Source organism: Ursus arctos, unplaced genomic scaffold, assembly GCF_023065955.2.
Source record: "Ursus arctos isolate Adak ecotype North America unplaced genomic scaffold, UrsArc2.0 scaffold_19, whole genome shotgun sequence".
Taxonomy (NCBI): domain Eukaryota; kingdom Metazoa; phylum Chordata; class Mammalia; order Carnivora; family Ursidae; genus Ursus; species Ursus arctos.
The window spans coordinates 33600858-33620686 of record NW_026622863.1 but is presented as its reverse complement, the minus strand read 5'-3'; the positions used below and the strand labels follow the sequence as shown (position 1 = coordinate 33620686).

General features: G+C 44.1%; 1 protein-coding gene across 2 annotated transcripts in view; it reads right to left on the bottom strand.

Moving 5' to 3' along the window:
* Nucleotides 1-361: 361 nt before the first annotated feature.
* The window catches only part of GAN (gigaxonin), a 61835-nt gene continuing 42367 nt past the window's right edge, over nt 362-19829 (bottom strand). For both annotated transcript variants that reach the window (XM_026495298.4, XM_044382522.3), the window contains 2 exons: nt 13133-13242; nt 362-13045 (listed from right to left, as the gene is read on the bottom strand). In XM_026495298.4, coding sequence (XP_026351083.1) covers nt 12864-13045; nt 13133-13242 — 292 coding nt within the window. In that variant the 3' untranslated portion in view covers nt 362-12863. The remainder of the gene's footprint in view (nt 13046-13132; nt 13243-19829) is intronic.

The window sequence follows — 19829 nt, the reverse complement described above, 5'->3', positions numbered from 1 at the left end:
CTTCTATTTGCCAAAGAAGGAATTTTCCAACATTTAACTTCACTGTTGGTATCAAGCTCCTCTATTACTCTGAAGTATAATTTCTTTCTCTCTTCCAAGAAAAGGAAATCTGAAACTGTCGTGGGAAGGACACAGTAGAGACTTATTCTGGTAGGGCTGGAAGCCACCAAGGCAATGACCATGGAGAGTAGCCGTCAAGGAGTTGATCTCACATCAAGACTCAGCACCGAGGCAGCTGAGACCCAAACCGCTTCAGCCATGGCACAAAAAAGACAACTTCCGTTCAGAAATCAAGTCAAGCTTTATCAATGATGCAAATTTACTGGGAGGTACTGTAAAAATTAGAACCAATCAGAATGCCTTCCCCATCAAATTGTTTTATTAGGTTAATTAAACAGCTTAAAGACGACTCATTTTGTTCGGTACCCTTCTAGAAAATATTTCAAGTTTTAAATGAACTTCCAATACATAAAACAAAATTACTTTACCATAGACAAATTTCAGATCAAAATACAACACTCTGTTTCTGTTTTCTTACAGTTATAAAATCCAGTCAATACAAACTACATAAAAAAGATAAAACACTTTCACTGATCCTCGGTACAAGAGAACGGCACGACTGCGGATGTTCCCAAAGCACAGCTCCCGTGCTGGCAGAGAGGGAAAGACCGCAGTTACCCCACAACACACTGAGGCAGGTGAACAAAGTGCGTGCTACTGGATTTGACGAGTGAACGTAACCTTTTTGCATCAGTATTACTTGTAAACCATAAAGCAACGCTGTAACAAAAGTTACTAATTCAAAATTACTTCCACTTGGCTAAATTTCATACCAGCAAAGGAACAGAAAGTTACTCCACAGAACAAACGAATACATTTGGACCACAGGATGTTTGAGACATGACATTTCAATGAAATCAAGTCAGCACAATTTCTCTACTATCCTACTGAGTTTGAGTACAATTCTACAAGCTGCAGCTTCCCGGAACCGCAAATATTTTCAACTGTCCATACAATGTCTTTCCTTCAGCTTCTGTATTTCATTGCAAATCTCCGGTGGGCTTTTTGTTTTGTTTTGTTTGTTTGTTTGTTTTTTGTTTGTTTTTTTAAAGCAGGAGGTGTTTCCTGAAAGATGAGGAAACCTATCACACACAATACCACCTCAGTCGAACGCACATCTGGGCAGCTGCTCCACTTGGAATCTAATCAGATAATAAAAGCTGCAGGGTTTAAACTAAAACTGTACGTGCTAGGTCAGAAAACATAAATATGTTAATTAAACAAAGACTGCTGTTTAACCAGATGAATTCTGATATGGTGTCTTCTGAACTTTGTATTTGTGAAATTTTCCTTATGGCATGAAAATCATCAAAATGGCAAATCAAGAGCGTGCTAAAAACCAGTTCTTGACAAGGGTGACTGTCACGCATTTACACGTGGTACCACGCAGGCCACCGGCCAACACGGGCGTCACTGGCCATTCTGCTGGACCAGGGCCCACCTGAGTCTCGGGAGAGTCAAACTGAATTTACAGTCCCATTTTAGGAATTCCCGTGAAGGTTTTCTTCTAGCAGGAGCTCTGCATCAGTGATACAAACCAAATGAATCTACAGGCGTCTCATGAGCTATGGATGGATCTCACTCACGGAGAGATACAAGCATCTCCGCTACCGGGAACGTACAGTGATAACATGAAGTCTGCCCGAGCCTGCCTATCATGCTTCTTTACTAAGGTTTCTAAGGAGGATGGGAGCGGACGGGGGTGGAGAGGGGAGCTGCTTCTGCTACACATGCGGACCACCCCACTTCGGTGGGGGCACACTCACGCACGGTAGGCTGCCGTGGGCTCTCGACATTTCTGCCGAGGCCATGACTCCTGCTGTTCCGTTGTCAGAATTCACAAATGGTATCATTCGAAACAAAACAGGTATTGCTGTGTCCCTGGCGACAGGGAGGGGAGCAGGAGTGAGGAACCAAACAAAAGCTGTGTTACAAATGAGTCAAAAGGAAAAGAATCCCATCAGCAGAAAAAGCCACTGATGATTTAATTAAGCAAGTGTTGCTAAAGTCTGTGCTTTTCTCCACTAAAGGCCACTTGATACATCTCCCACCATAAAATTATCTGCCCCATGGAATTTGGCTGTTTTCATGGAGAACCTGAATTCTGAGGTCCCACGGAGGGAAAAAGATGCTGGGAACCCACATAAATTGGTTTTTAAGCTGAGGACACCCTTTTGCCCCATGTACCAGATCCTACATAGTTTTTTTACAAAGCGTTAAGAGTCAAATTCAATAAGCACATGCTAGATTAATAGTAATACATGTATTTTCTGAAGTTTCTTCTGAAGCAAAAATCCATTTTGAAAAAAATATGAAAAGATGGTCTCTCTCCGATTATAAACGAGCAATTCTAATTTCCAATTCTACTCACAATTTGAGCGGCGTGTGTTTTTAAGTCAGAGCTAATGAAGAGAAAAGGAGACCACGGTCTCGCTGCGCTCTCACGAACCCTCAAAAGGACGGTGTGGGGCCCGAGCCCACGGGACGAGGCCCTGTGGCGGGTGTGCGGGGGGGCTGCGGCACAGGCGTGTTCCCCAGGCACCCCCGAGCAGGCCTCGCTGGGCGACCTGGGGCCCGCACAGTGCCTGGCGGCCGGGTGCTGAGGTAGTACGTGTGGCGTCTGGAGCCCCTTCTCCTGGCCCAGAGAGGAGCCTGTGTAGGAGGTGGCCGCGCGGGGCCCCAGGCCGGCTGCTTCAGGAGCCCCTGCTCTGCAGCCGCCCACGCCTGAGCTCTAACCCGGGAGGAGCAGGGTGGCATGGCCTCTGGGAAGCTCCCCGGGGGCCTGCGAGGACAGGTCTGGCTCTCTTGCAGCCAGGGCCAGCTGGCTGTGCAAAGTGCTAGTCACAAAGGCTGGGTCAGGAGCTCCCAGAAGAATGCCTTTTCAATTAATATTTTTAGGCTAATGGTCTGGGGAACAAGAGGTTTTTTTGTCTTTTTTAAAAGTTTTTTCTTTTTTTCCCCCTTTTTGGGGATATATACTTTATAAGCAGTTAAAACCCCCGGCTGGGCCAGATGTGGGATGAGGAGCAGAGGGCAGGGTGGGAAGGCCAAGCAGAGCGTGTAAATACGAGGACCCTTGAAAACAAGACTGAAACAAGCTCTTCCACCCTGACTGAAGGCTCTGAACTGGTGCAGAGACGTGCCAACCGAGGCGGCGCCTGTTTCCTGGAGACTCCTCCAGCGGGGTCTTTGGGCAGTCGCAGCGGGACGTGCGAAGGAAAGCCAACACTGGTTCAAACAGGGCTTTTTAGTAAGCCAAGACAACTCGAGAAATCGGGAGAAAATGCACCCAAGAGATGGGAGAGCACAGACGGCTTCCTCCCGAGGACTTGGGGGCATGCCCCGGCTGACGCCTGGTTCCTCTGTTTTGGGGCAGATCTTTGCCAAGGCCAGTGGGGCCAGAAGAGACGTGGAGTGAAGGGCGGCCTCCCTCCTCCCTTCCCTCCAGGACTAAGACTGCCTGTGCCTTCATAGAAGAGGGAAAGCAAAACCACGAGAGGAATCGGATCCCTTGGAAACTTCTCAAAGGACGACAAGACTCTATCGAGCTGGAAGGGGCCTGAGGAGATCGGCCAGCCCAATGGGCCCAGCACACGAGCCCCCTTGAGAGCATCCCTGGCCTCGGTCACCTAGGCCCTACTTGAAAGAATGCAATTTTCACTTATCAGCTTTTTTACCTCTGCAGAGGCACCAACAGATTTCAAGCAAGAAGTAAATAAAAAGCAAAAATCCCTGTTATGCTTTTATGGAATCCCTGACAATATGCTTTTACGGAAATCACTAAAACTGTGCCTATTTCTGAAAGGTCTGCTGAAGAAGGCCATGGCTTCACAGTCAGGAGGCCATGGACAGGAGGTGGACAGGGAGGAAAGGAGAGGGAGCACAGGTTGAAAGGAACAAAGACTCTTCTCAAAATCAGTGTTAAAGTACAAACTCACCCACCCACCCCCTTTTTTTTTTTTTAACTAAACTGTTTGTCTGCAGGGAGCTCTGGAGACGGTGACCAGTATCCTGTCAGAAAGCAATAGCTCTCTCCCCGATGCAGTCATGCCACTGGTCACAGCTGCAAGGACTCTCCTAGGGAGCATGTTCAGAGACAAGCACTTGGTGCCTTGGAGGGCCCCCATCTTCCCATGAGGCCACTCTGTTTCAATGTCTGCTGCTGGCCTGAGCCACGCACACCTGCTTGTTCTAAAGACGTCCCACAGGCCAGAGCCTTAGGCCTCTCCAGTGGTGGCCCCTGGAACTGACAGCTACAAGCCGTGGTCCCGGTGCCCATCCAGTGCAGCTGGTGGACGAAGTAGCAGAACAGACTTCCTTTTCTGGCTACCAGTCCCACATACAAACACTATTCTTTTTTTTTGTTTTTTTAATTTATTTTTTAAAGTATGCTCTACACCCAACACAGGGCTTGAACTCACGACCCTGAGATCAAGAGTCACATGCTCTGCCGACTGAGCCGGCCAGGCGCCCCTATTCTTGTTTTTAAACAGTTGGCTTAGGTTCAAATTATCAGTGATTTCCCACCCCACCCCTTTTTTCTTCTTTTTCATTTAGAAACTATCTTTTCTGAACCTGGATATAAGACTCTCTATTAAGCCATTTATTAGATTGTCACGGTGCTGTGGACCCTCACACCCAACACTTAATCCCTCCCAGCACTTTTCTCAGCCTTCTAGATTTTTTATACACGTCACTAAGAAAAGCGTTACAAATAGCCACAGCACCTGCGGTCGTTCGCGGCAGCGCTTCTGGCACAGCTGTTCCGTCCAGTTCTCAGCATGGTCAGCCCTGTTTCTCCTTCCTTTTCTTATTCACAGAGAGAGCAAGAATGACTTTACAGAATGTCTATCATGCTGCCGCATCTGCCGGTCCCACGGTGGGAACCGGAGAGGAAGTGACTGTATGGAAGGGTTAAGGAGCTCACTTTTCGTATCATTTTCTTAAATAACCCTACTTTATCTAAAGGTGCAAAAGTTCTACACACACACACATTTGTAACACAAATTTTGTTTGTTGGCTTAAGTTTCACATAGCATCCAAGTTAAGAGAGAATAGGTATAATGATCTCAAACAGAGATCTAAAATATCTCCAGTTTATCTAACCAGTATAGGTTGCTACTTGTGACATCTTAGGGGAAAAAGAAAGATTCAACTTTGGTAAAGAGTTTTAAGTATCTATTAGAGGGCTTCATTAGGCAAATTCTGAATTGAGGGTTATTTAAAACAACTCTAAATATTCCAAGCACGTATTATGGGATGGTTCAGCTCTATAGAATCATCCTGAATTCAAATATCAGAGCAGCGGAAGGAGAGCAGTGGCACAGGTCTAGAAAGTAAATCATTTTATCAACACATATATCCATTTACTTATAGACCTTGTGGCAGCAGACGTTTGAATGGGGAAGCGCAAAAGCCAGGACACGCAGCGAGGGCAGTGCCATCCCCCCACCCCTGGGGCTCACATAATCAGCGGCCACGGAGGCAGTGGTTACGGCTCAACCACGGCGGGCCCGGGTTCTCACCTTCATTACATCTCTGATCTTCAGAGCAGCCCAAAGAAGTAAACACCCCCGTTTCTCCTATGTCTGCAGGGAAGGAACTGAGCTTCAGGGCTGAAGGGCTCCTGAAGGTCACAGTCTGTGGTACTAGTCTTCGAACCCACCTGCACCTGGCACCATGGCCCGTGCATGCTTGTAGCTACTGGGTTTGCTTGGGAAAGTACACAAAGTATTTACACACGTTTTCCTCAAAATAACTGAAATAAAAAGGTTGGGGCTCTAAGGCGGTAAGTTTAGGTTCTCTTGGAAACCACTTAGGGAAATGTCTCATGCCTGCTGCCAGCCCCACGTGGTGCTGACGTACTGTCATATGGGGAGAAACTCTGCCTTTTGCTCTAAAAAGTACAGGCTGGAAAACTAGATTATGTGAGAGCACAGTGACAGTTCTGTTGTTAGGTTTTACCTGGTCCCTAAGCTATTCCCGGTACGCTAGGTTTTTAGGAACGGGCGTAACTCTTTTGGGCACTGGGGATGCTGGGTAATTCCCGTGAGAAACAACTCTGGGAAGGGAAGGTCTGACTGCAGGAATCGGTGGGCCTCACGGCTCCCCCTAACTTACTGACCAGGGAAGCTAACAGACGCTGGCGAGGACAGAGCCACGTGGAGAAGGCACGTTCCACTGGTGCTCAGAACAAATCCAATCACTCAATGACTTTAAGTATAATGCCATTCCGCACTGTTTGGTCAACCTCAACCCTGTACTTAGGAAACACTTTCAGATTTCATTTTAAAACCCTAGATTATCAGAACCGAAAGAGAAGAGGAATCTACTAATAAGCCCCTATTTTCATCAAAATTAAAGATTCTTGGGGAAAAAATTCATGAAAACACTCTTAATAGCTCCTTAAACCGCTCACAGTAGCACCTTGTTGACAATGAAACACAGTGGCCCCAAGCATCTAAACTCCAAACGCTGGGTTAGAGTCCACATAGACACCTTCTCCTGTCTGATCCTAACAGGATGGGGAGTAAGCCCTCTGTTTTACGCAGCAGTGCTGTTTAAATATACTACTTTCCTACGTTACGAAAACATAGTCTTTTAAAGACTCTTTAAAGTTCAAGTTGAGTTTCAAGTAATCACTTTGCAGCAGCTCTAGGAGAATGATTGTTCCTCCTGATTAAAAGTGCCTATTTAAAAAAAAAAAAAGTAGTAAAATGGAAAATATGCCTTAGAGAATTGTATTCCTCAAGGCCGCCCGCTGCTTGCTTCCAGGCTTTTGTTAAAGGACAGAATGTGTTGAATTCTCCTAAATTGGCAGGGGATCAAGCACAACACTACATAATGAGGTAGCCGAGAACAGAGTTTTTCCTATAAACAAAAAGAACAAGGGAATAAGTGCATGCAATTCTCATCCAATTAAACAGGAAACATGATAAAGAGAGCTACGTAGAGTCAGAGTCGTATTTATACCAAGTTCACAGGTTTGACCGGAAAAAATGTAACCCAAGGCTCTAATGTATGCCTTATTTGTAATGAGGAGTAGGAACAATAAAAATAAGGTATTTTAAAACCCATCATCTGTATGGAAATGCTAAAAATAAAAGTCTAATAAATATGATTTGCCAACCAGAAAGAAAGTTGAACCTGCATCTGCTTGGGGCCTGAATGATCTGAAGTGGCCACATATTCATACGGGTCATGGGAACGGCCTGATAGGAAGGCAGCACGCACCCAGGCCGTGTGGGCTGCCTTCCTCCTCTGGCTTCTAACTTCTCTAACGCGCATCACAGTGACTTGAAGAATTTACAGCAGCTTTGTTGGGCCACGAGGACATCAATATTGAAAACTATAATTAGCCTAAATTTTGGCTGAGCAGCAATTTTAAAGTATTAAGTTTTTATCTCAAAAAAAAAAAAAAAAAAGAAAGAAAGAAAAAGAAGAGAGAAGGCGACAGGTCTTTCCCCCTAGGTAATTATGCAATGCTGTTTTATTTATCACATATGTGATGTGATGAGGAAGGGGAGAAGTTTAAAGACCCAGTCACTCAGAGAACTTCAGCGACAGTATGAAAGGCAAACAAACCTTCCTCAACTGTGTGCGCTTAGACCAAAGAACACAGAGGCATAACTAAGCTCCTCAGATGTCACGTAAACACAAGGATGGCCATGAGACAAAGCTGAGATAGATTTAAGATTTAAAATAGAATCACGTCCGAAAAATACAAAAGTTTTACAAGTTTTACCAGTTGGCTTGCCAAAACAGTAGCAGAAGTCTCTATTTCAATACTACTGACTTTACCACCAGCAGGCAGCGAAACCTCACCCTGATTTCATGTTCTTCTCCAATATGGGCAAATGGGTCATCCCTCACCTTTATACCATACATTTCTGTAATTTCTCAACTGGCTAGAAAGAGTACTTCAAGGGCTATTAGAAAGCTAGCAAAATACTTTCTCCAACATTCTAAGACACAATCTTTTTTCCCTAATTAGATGTGGCAAGAAAAGCAATATAAATGAAGCTTTAGATCTTTAAAAGGAAAAAGTACTTCTCTGTCGAACACAAATACTTAGTATTTCTGTTCTTACGACCTTAATAAATTCTTAAATTTCCTATAGCTAACTGACAAAGAAAACCAAAGATCTTTCAGTTTATATCTGTGTAACTTGCAAAGGACATGTTTGGGGGCTTAAGTTGTACCACAAATGATTATTCTATGACTAAAAATACTTGTATGCCTAGAAAATTAAGTGGGAGTCTGAGAGGCTGAACAGTGAAATGGTAATACAAAGACCCGGATTCTGCTTCTGGTTTCTACTCACATGTGAGGTGGGAAACGGGGCCACACCTACTGGGCCTCAGAGACTGCTCTCTGTCTAACGGCGGGGGGCACTGCATCCATCACGGAGATGTGAGGATCAAAGCACTATGTTCTGGAAAAGGCTTGGAGCCACATATAAAAAACCATAAATAAAACCCAACGTGAAATGTGATAAATGGCATTAGGTGTGCTGAGGATACGGTCCCTCAAATTGTACAGAACATATGAATACCACAGAGGTTGGCGTCCATATGTCAGGCACTTTGCATTTTTTATTCTGTACTAATTTCTTACTCTATGAGACCAGCCCATCTGTGTATAAAGTTTCTCATTTAAAATCCAGCAGAATAAGTCGCTCATGGAGAGGACTTCTCAGTCCTGTGAAGAACATTGCTTTGATTACGAGGGTACTGGATGCGGTGGCCCACCATTTACTGACTACCTGCTATGTGCCAAGCACTGGGATCACCAGATGGCCAAGACAGGGTCGCTGCCCACAAGGACTTTATGATCCAGAGAGAAGGCAGCGTGACAGCTCCCCAGAAATCCAAACAGAATTCTTGATGGGTGCTCTAGAAGCATTTGCTGATTAAACCCAGGGCAGCTTTTCTGCACTAATCAGAGTCTTCTCTCTCCCTGGCTCCCCGAAGGCTCAAATATATGAGGGGCAGCCACAGAACAAGGCAGTCTCACCCTTCTCTCCCACCAGGTGCTTTTTAAGGGGGTTCCAGCACCTTTTAAATCCATGCCAAGCGCCACCTCATTCTTTCCCCAGATAATCAAATGTCTTCATCTGACTACAGGAGGCTCTCCTCTGGAATCAAGCAGGCCAGCAAGAAGGTAATACTGCAGTGTTTTTAGCACTCCTTGGAAAACTTTTTGGTTTGGTACACTGAAGTAGGTAAGAATGCACCAAATGGAACCCCAAAGGACCAAGGCAGTTAAAGAATTTCTCTAGAAACCTAACTTACTACCATGCGTAATGAGGCACCACAGCAAAGACAGCCCTATCTCTCCCAGGTCAATATAAGGACGTGCTTCCTGTATGCTGCCTAGAGAACCTACCCCATTATAAATTATAAAAATGGCACCTTCAAATCATCATTGAAGTGGCGATACAACGAGACACTTCAGTACAAAGAGTATACCATCCATCACCGCCCAAAGACTCTTTGTTGGTTGTCGCAGTTTGAGCAAAGCCTACTGTTAGCTCTCAGTTCCTCACAGCAATGAAATAAAGAACTTATGAAATAAACAATGAATTAAAACATTTCTTGGGCCAAGTCTTTATAGCCTACCAACTATACTAGTTGGTAAACACTGTTTTTAATCTCACTAAAGAAATGCAAACACCAAGTAAAACTTCCTACAAACTACAACTCCATGAATATTTATACCCGATGTGAGTTTAACACAGTAGTATAAACTGAAGGGCCACGGGCTCAAGAATTTATCTGAAGCACCAGGAGACAGTAATATATGTAGTCTGGAACTACAATTGAAAAAGTAAACATATATACCGAATCACAATAGCACACACACATTCTCTCCCTCTCACACTTCTCCCTCTCACAGGATTACAAGCACTCTCACACACTCACACACTCACAAAAAAACACTTCATTTTAAATTAAACACCTCTTCGGAAAATCTATATTTGGATGCGTTAAACACACAAACAAACAAGCCTGTTTTAGACTGCAGCCTAGGAGAGATCCTTTAAGTATTCACTGACTCTAACCTGAGACAACTTTCCTTCTGTTGGCGGGATAATGAAAATACATTGCACTTCCCCCAAAGGTATTTTATTTAAAAATTTAAGATCTATCCTCAACTGCCAGTTCCAACCTATGCCTGGTAAAAGTGCCTTATGAAAAAGAAGTATTAAAAATTTATCAAGAAAAGATGTTTCAAGGCATAAGTGGAATGTTAAAACAAGCCTGCATGAAATGAGTTAAAATTTATTTCACATACTGAAGTAACTGTCATTTACAAAAAGTCATGATTAATTTTGGAACACAATAAAGTTAAATATATGCCTACACTTCAACATAATATTTTAATATATATATTATATATAGGAAAATAACAGTTCGGCACTTAGCAGCTTCTGTTGGTTATAGCATCCCATATTATGTGGCAAATTTATTTTAAAAAACATTACCTAATTTCTGCAGCTACCGTGTCAATGAACTGAATAAAAAACTAAAAAAAGAACTGTTTTTATAAAATGAATCGACCAAGTCATGCAGGCACTGAAAATATTGCAACAGGGACCCATTCACTCCTAAACAATGAACTGTCTCCTTGGAGAGGCCTGGCGTAGACTGGGAAGAATTTTAAACTTCAGAAATTAAAGAGACAGAATTGCTGACCGCCATGGCTTTCACAGGACATCAGTCACTGCAACTTCTGAAGGCCAAGGTTCTGTTCTGTACAGGATATGTTACCAAAGAAAATTCACTTTTTTAGCAATTTGTTTCCCTTAAAAAATGAATATCTAATTGGAAAAAGAAGTTTGCTTTCTTTGCGGTGGCCACGTGGCTTGCTTTGATGAAAAGATATCCCAGGCATCACTGGGAAGGTGTGCAGACTACAGATGACTGGTACACAATACAAAGAAAAAAGGTCAGCTTTGCTTTATACATCGAATTCGACTGCGTTACGTGAATGTGTGGTGGATCTGGCCTAGTGCCTCCAGCACAGAAGACAAACGCCGCATGCCTTCTCTTACTAGGATCTTCTGCCACACACAACGTTCTTTAGAACCCCCACAGGCAAGCCTTCTTCCAGCAACTCTTATAGCATTGTACTGACTCCTAACAGGTGTAAGAAAAACAACTGCAGAGAGGGGGTTACCCTTTTTTTTCCATTCATGGGTGAGGAAACATAACCGATGTTTCATATGCATGTTGTTAATAGCATACAAGCATTCCATCTAGGAAGTTTCCAGAAGAAACTCCTATTCTCAAATTTATAACCAAAGGATACATTTATACACTTATTAATCATTAAGACAAAATACTGCTTCTTATAGCCATTTACCAAGAGGGGGAAAAAAAAGCTGTAGAAAACTATTAGAAATGAAGAGCTCTGTATTAAATTGATTAGAAATCTGATATTGCATAAAATTCAAATTATGACATCATCAAGCACTTTGAAGTCCCTGATTGCACACTAAGGTGGCATAATTTGAATGGAAAACAAAGTACCTTACAAGATAAGTGCTACTAAAGACAGACTTTTTCCCCCAATGGGAAGTGGGGTAGCTTGGGGTGACACAGGAGTGAGGGAAAAGGGCAGAGGGAGGAGGAAGAGACAAATTTGCTCTACTATGAACAGAATGAAATTAAGTTGAGGTAGTTTATTCTACCAGCCAAACTTTACTTATAACGTAATTTGTGTAAAACTCTTGCTAGAGAACAGCACTGAGAAAATTCTGCTACAAAGACTAGATTCTTAACGCAGGTGCGCATTCTAAGACAAGTTTTCAATCCTAAACAGTAGTAAACAGGACTTTGTGTGCTTTTGGACAGATTGAAGTTTTTGATCCCTATATATTTTATCTGGACAGTTTCTGTAGTCACAGCAGACCTTTATGATTTGTCTGACTTAGGTCTTTCTTCTAGAAGATCTCCTACTCTGCTTAATGACCTCGTGTTTATAAAATGGTTCTGATAATTTGCAAGGAGGAATGGCACTGCATGAGATCCTTCACAACTCCAAGAGCACTACCCCAGAAATTATGGCATGATGTATCTGAATTAATACAGAAGTTAACAACTTCCCTTAAATTCACACGAGGGCTGCAACCTGACTCATGGATTTATTGAGCCTTTAGATGACTAAGATAGAATGTCACAAAAGACAAATTTTATCTTAGTTTCAATTCATGATAATATAGTTTAAAAAAGATTCTTCGGACACAGTACTAGTAGTAAATGGACACTAACTGGCATATAGTCCAATCTAACATTTTAGGCACAAACCTTAATTTGTCGGGCAGGGTTAGGCATGATATTTCCTTCCAAGTGCAGTAGAAAAGCAATCTTGGTATGTTTGGATATGTTGATTTGCATATACGGATTTTTGTTTGTTTACCAAAGCCAGGTACTTGAACACCGCAGTCACTCAGATAGGAGTTCCCTTCAGGGAAAATGCACCTTCAGACTTTAACGTCAATATTTTACATGATACCGATTCCCACTTCCCTTCTCCTTTGGACACTGACTAGCCTCCGTTTGTCTGCAGACACATCTAACTGGAGGAACGGATTCCTCCAAGAGAGCTTTTTCAACATTTATGGGTTCTCCCAAACGAGAGCGGAAGCTCAGGCTTCTAAGCATTAGAGTAAGACCAGCAGAGTTACCATACAAAGCCCGGCACACAGAGCAAGTTTCGGCGGCCACCTCTGTCCCCCTCGCAGAAAGCCGTGTTACGGTGCGCTTGGTCAAGAGCTCTGCTTCTGCTCTGCCTCCTCTTCAAGGTGAATGAACACGGATACGGAATAAACCTTGCTGGAGCTGCAGGCGGAAAAGCTTGCAGTTGGCAATGCGTAAGGCTGCACACCCGGTGCGGCGAAGGTCGGACGGAAGCAGTGGTTTCGTGTGGTGCCAGGTGCCCGTGCTTCTTTTAAACTCACGCACGTAGTCGTAATTGGTACCTAGACCGTGAGAAGCAGCAGAGGTGAGGCAACGTGCCTTGGAGTCACCAGGAGACAGATCCAGCAACATCACCACAACGTTCTTACCTGTGTCAAGATCTCCGATAACGTAAATACTGGCTCCTATGGGTACAGCCCCGTAAACAAAAGAGGAACTGGCGGGGATGCATAAGTTCTGGTCGTTAAGATAGATCCACCTGAAAACGAACACACGGGCAAAACCAAGGAAGTCAAGAGGATGACCACAAGGTCTAGGCAGACAACCAACCTTGGTGAGCCAACAGTACTAGGCACCGCGCCAGTTCAGCTCGACCCGCATCCCCACTGCCGGGTAACCGCTGAGCTCCTTCCTGTCACTATGGATACTGGTTTTGCCTGTTCTAGAACGCCACATATACTGAAATGTAAAGAGCATGCACTTTTCAATCTGCTTCTTCTGCTCAGCACCTGCTCCTGAGATTCATCTACACGGATGCTTGCATCAATAATTCGTTTCTTTGTGAGTGGTGTCCCATTATATGGATAGGCCAGATTGATTTACCCATTCGCCTGTCTGTGTTCTTCTGGGTAACCGCCAGGGTTTGGCTACGGTGAATAAAGCTGCTGTGGACACTGGACTGCAAATCTTCTCTGTGGATACTATGTCACGGAATTGATTGGTTATACGCTTTAAGGTATATTCCACTCGATAAGAAAACGCTGCACTATTTTCCGAAGTGTTGTGCCATTCTGCATTCCAATTAGCAACATCTGGGAATTGCAACGGCTCAGCATTACTGCCTGCTCTCACTCCTGTCGGGCTTTCTGACCGCAGCTGTTAGTGGTGTGGGCTTCCCTGAGGAGGAGGATGCCTGTCTCCGTGTGGGCTCACTGGCCACTGCACCTATCTTCTTTTGTGAAATGTCTGCTCAAAGAGTTGCCTTTTTTTTTTTTTTAAAGATTTTATTTATTTATTTGACAGAGATAGAGACAGCCAGCGAGAGAGGGAACACAAGCAGGGGGAATGGGAGAGGAAGAAGCAGGCTCACAGCAGAAGAGCCTGATGTGGGGCTCGATCCCAGATCGCCGGGATCACGCCCTGAGCCGAAGGCAGACGCTCAACCGCTATGCCACCCAGGCGCCCCGAGTTGCCTATTTTTGAACTGGGTTTTCTGTCTTCCTACTGAACTACAAGATTCTTTTGTTTGGGGGATACAAGTCCTTTGTTAGATACAACATATATCGTGAATATTTTCCCCAGCTTGTCGATTATCTTCTCATTTTCTTAATGGAGCCTTCTGAAGAACAGTTTTTAATTCTGATGAATTCCAGTTTATTTTTTTTATTTTATTTTTTTCAAATAGTTCATGCTTTCTGTGTCCTTCTAGGAAATCCCTGCCTATTCCAAGGTTGCAAAGGTTTTCCTCCTATGCTTTTTTCTGGAGATTTCATAGTTTTGGCTTTTACATTCAGGTTTTACAATACATTTCAAGTTGAATTTTGGGTATGTCATGAGGTAGAAGTTCACTTTTCTTCCATACAGCTATCTAGTTGCTCCAGCATCATTTGCTGAAAAGATGTTTCTTTCCCCACTAAATTGCCTTGGCATTTCCGTTGAAAATCAATTTACTAACCACAGAAAGGATCCAGGGCTCCATAAAGAGGTGGCCAATCCCCCAGCTGAGAGAGAAAATACAAGATAAGTCTGGAGCATCTTGTGCTGCCAGACAGGAAGTGCTTAAAGAAGGACGGGGTGTGTCCAAAGGACACAGAGCTAATAGGAAGGTGTTCCCAAAGGCCAAAGTTGGAACAACTGAGCAACAAAATAACGCCAGTATTGGATTTATAACTCATAGAATAAAATAAATGTCTGCGAGTCCATACTGATATCAGTAAGTAACTCAACACATTAAAAAAATAGGAAGAAGGGACAGGTCTTCTTTACAGAATTCCAGTTAATGAATGTAGACAAAATGAGGGAAATAGAAAGATCAGCATTAGGAAACCACCACAGTTGTAACTGCTGCCGGTGGGTCCACTGACGGGTGCTTAGTTAGTGGTGAAAGTGTGAGAAGAAATGGTGTACTTGCATGTTCTCAATGATCTCTTCCAAGATATTTGTTAATTAAAAGGAAAGAACAGCAACTTTACAGTGGAGAAACCCAACAGACCCCACCTTTACCAGGTAATCAAGGTTAGCGTCACCAGTAATAAGACATGGAAACAGTACATCCTCCTCGATGGGGAGCATTACCTCCATGGTATTCCTGCCAAAAATGCCTAACCTCAGCCTAGTCATGAGAAATCATCAGACAACTCCAAATGAAGAGATAGCCTATAAAAACACAGACCAATTACCTTCAAGAATATCATGGTCATGAAAGGCAGGGAAAGACCAAGGAACCATCACAGGTTAAAAAAGATGAAAGAGACACAACTCAATGTGCTGTCGGATCCCGCGTGGCATCCCAGAGCAAAGGGAAAAGGAGAGTAGTGGACGAGCTGATGCAATTCGAATATAGACCGTCGTTTACTTAATAATATTGTACCAACATAAATACCTTGATTTTGATATCTGTACTGTGGTTATGTAAGATGTTAACATGAAGAAAAGCTGGGTGAATGGTTTAACGGGGACTCTATTTTTGCAACTTTTCTTTAAGTGTAAAATTATTCCAAAATAAAAGTGGTTTTTGTTTAAAAAACAACCACCACAACAACCGTAGATTCTGCTATATAATAATGTTCACTTAAGGTCATTGGACCAAACAATTTCCTTTTAATAGCTAACGACATAGCTGGGGTATAGCAGCCCCCAGTCAGACTTCGGGAATGTATCTAAACCCTCAAGAACGCCCAGCGTCCAGGCCTCCACTCGCTACTGGAGCGCACGGCATGTGGACGTTATTCCTGTATCTCTAACTCTGCTAGGAAGTATCCGAGAAGCCAGTGGCTTAATCTAGTGCTTAGACCTAGTGCGTCGGGATACTAAATACAAAGGTGAAACTGTTTTACCAAGAACACCACTTTTATTTCAAAGAACTCTTCCCAGATCGTTACAAAGTAGCAGCTTCCATATTTTGAATTCTAGGAAACACAGAAGCAAAATGACCTGTCCAAGATCACACAACGACTCAGAAGCATGGCTAGCGGACAGCTGCCACACTCGAAACACCTTCACTCAGCACTGGAGTCCTCTTCCATCTGAACGTTGACTGGTATCCAGCAGTTTGCTGGAACTGGGAATACAGTTTGGCCCCAGGTTCAGTACGTCTCTAAGACATAGGGGAAGGAACAAATTCAAGAGCTCTCACGGAAAGGTAAAAATGGGGACCTGAATAGGCCTTTGAAAGAAAATGTTTGAAAACGTCAAACTACAATAACTGGTTTATTCACATTTTATGTCTTTAGGGCTAAACCTAAATATCTAAACCTTGACATTTAAACTCTTCCCAGGTTCTGAATCAAACAAAGCCGCGAAGTGTCCCCAGGCCTTGCCTGAGGCTGAGCCCTACACCCAGGCCTGACCCCGGTGGAGAGACACACAACTCTTCTGGGCGAATCCGTGATGGACGGGGCCACCTGTGTGCTCGCAAGGGTAGCTGGCACTCCTAAATGAGCATCTATGACTAGACTGTTTACTGAATACAACAATATTTTGGCATAATTTTGTAGAGTCGAGAATTTCATATTATTCCTCCCTGGAATGATTAAACAAAGCTCAAGAAATCAGTCTGTGTAGATGATCTACCAAATTTGGTCCAAAGCAGATCAATGACTCAGAATTCCCAGGTTTCAGAAAAATAATCCTAGGTGTTGTATTTCATATAACGCTGAAGCTTCAAATGAAATGAAACTAACATAAAAACTTAACTGCAGCACGTACTTAGCTGCTACTTTTAAAAGAGGTATAAAAGGCACATGGTTACACCTTCCTTCTCAGACATCTACCACCTTGATGACCGTGGACAATTTAGCTAACTGTCATCTGTAAAGTGGGGAGTCCGAACACTACCACTAACAACCAATGACTTGTGGGGATGAAACGAAGTGGCCGGTGTAAAGAACCTGACATATCATTCAGCACAGAGCAGGCACCGCTACGTGGCAGTCATGTTTGTAAAGCACAAAGCAATAGTACGCCTTTAGTTACAATGATTTCAAACATGGGCTTATCTGGACTTGAGGCTGCGAGGATGTGTCCTCTGGTAACTCAGAATTAGCAATGTTCCTTGAGAAGACTAGAATATAGCCTGGCTTGTAGCAGCGAGCTTCAGCAAGAGCACAGTAGGAGGGAAAAAAAGGCGGGGGGCGGGGGGCAATCAACTGGAGAGAAGGAAAGATAGAGGGAGCTTTAGTGAGGTTTCTGGTTCCAGGGGGAGAAAGAAGCCCTTAACAAGCTGATCCTCCCGCGAGGAATAGCTACAAACTCTGGACAAGATACAAAAGACAATGGCCTGAGGCCTCTGGAGACGAGCAAAAGCAGGCAGATTCGAGAAAGAAAGTGAAAGCTGAACAAGCAACCCACATGGAGGGAGTTTCCGGATCTTTGGCAGCTTTGGCCAATGACGCCGGCAGCTCCAGGTAGCTGGAACCCCTAGAGAAGACTTGCTGTCTTTGTGGCCACTGCCATCATGGCAGAGTGTCTTGAGGCAACCAGAATCTCCAGAGCGTATGGAAGTCTCAGAAAGACGAGAGGCAGAGAAGGATGCCTCATTTTATATGCATACACTTGTCTCAAGTCTTTGACCCGGAATCATGAGTGCTTGTAACGGAGGCTGGCTTAGAGAGCCGGAGAGAGGTCTGAGCTGCCATGCACCACAGCTGTGACAGCCTGCCAGGTGTCCAACCAGGTGCGTGGCCTGCTAGAACTCTCAGTGCGACACTGTGAAGCACGAGAAGACTTTAGGGCCCCGACAACATGCCATTCAGGATGTTTGGGATGCAACCCAGAATTATTCAACAAAAGAAAAGCCTGACAAATGAGAACCCATTCTCAAGGGAACAAACCATACATAGACGCCAACTCCAAGATGACCGAATGCTGGATTATCTATCAGGTGGGGACCTGAACACGGCTACTAGAACTACATTCAAAAGAGAAAGGGAAACATGCTTAGGATGAAAAGGTGGAGATTTCATTAAAGAAATGAAGAAATCTAAAATTCTACCTGAAGAATCTGGGAAAGGAAGAACAGAATAAACCCAAAGAAGGTAAAAAGAAGGAAATAATATAGACAAGAGCAGAAACCAAAGAAATGCAAAAGAGTGGAGAAAATGAACAGCCTTGAAAAGATAACTGCAGTGGTAGGCTTTGCCAGTAGAGGGCGCCGGAGGGACTGCAAGGCTGGGTAGTGCAAAGGGCTTCTTTCCTGGGGTTGGCTTGCCTTTCTCCTTCCTCCCACAGGCTGCTGCCTGCAGTGTGCAGGACGCCCAGAGGTGCTTGCCCTCAGCAAGGTCCTCTGCCACCCAACAGGCAGCGTCCTGCATGCAGCAGCCACACCACACCCCTGCAGGGTGGGGAGATCTCTTCCCAGTTTGCTCCTTCTTAGGGTACTTCCCTCAGCCCTAAAGGTAGCCGTAGCTTTGCTTCCTACAGTAGCTATTTCTGCACTCATTGTTAACCACCTCTTACTAGGTAATAATTATGTGAATTAAATTTTCCCTGATGAGATTACTGGTGTGGTTTCTGTCTCTTGACTGGACCATGACTGAAACGGATTTGCTCAGGAGTGCAGTTCAGCTCCCCGTGTCTTACAAAGGCATCTGCAGTACTTGTTACCTCCTAACCATCGATCCAAACACCATAATGTCAATAGGCAGACTGATATGATGCTTTAACAGAATACCAAGGTGATCAAGATCTCCCTGGACTAACATATGCTACCTATATGGAGACAGCAGAACTGGCACAGCCCTGAGGCCAGACAGTGCAGGGGTCCTGTTGGCCCTGCTGGGAAAAAGCAAACTGCTTCTGGTGGTCCCTGCAAACTGGTATGGAGAAAAAGCACTAGCTGGGTCAACAGCCGCACACCAAGGCCAGAGTCCGTGTTGCATAAAGATACAACATCTGGAGAAAGACACTACATCTGGGACTAAATCTGTGATCAGTGTAATCACTGAATTATGTTTATGAAAGCATATGGTTATTTTCCAAAACCCATCTGACTTTTCTACTTTTTCTAAGTGAATTAAGTGGGGATGTGAAAGGTAGCTCCACTCTTGCATTTTCAAGGGTTTGACGGTGGCACTAATTTCTGTAAATTCCTCAAGGATGTAGAACTGCTTTTGGTTTTCTGTCTTCGTAGGAAAGTTACAGAGACTTCCATGCAGCCCTTCCTACCATAATGGCCCCCACCCCATGGGTCAGAGAACCAACATGGGGATTCTGCCCGTTGTCAAGTATGTCTGTTCAATTATACATTCAGGGACCAAAAGATGAAACTGACAGGTCTTGACTTCAACAGTCACCATGACTGTTCTAGAGAAACAAAAGAGGGTCATCCGGGCTGAGCACGTGCATGGAGGCAGTCAAACACAGGATGGGTTAAGAAGGGAGCTGGAGTGCAGGACATGGGAAGGAAGAGACCGGAAAAGACTGAACATTTCTCTTAACCTCAGACGATGGAGGACCCCAGCAGGAGGCTACATACTATTATCTTTGTTTGGTAAGCAATGGGGAAATACCAAGAATTTCCAGCAGGAGAATGGAATGACCAAAGTCGGATTAATCTTTCAAACACAAACAGGCCAGGAAAACTGGTTAGAAGGCTAATGCCATTGCACACGTGGGAAAGTGAACATG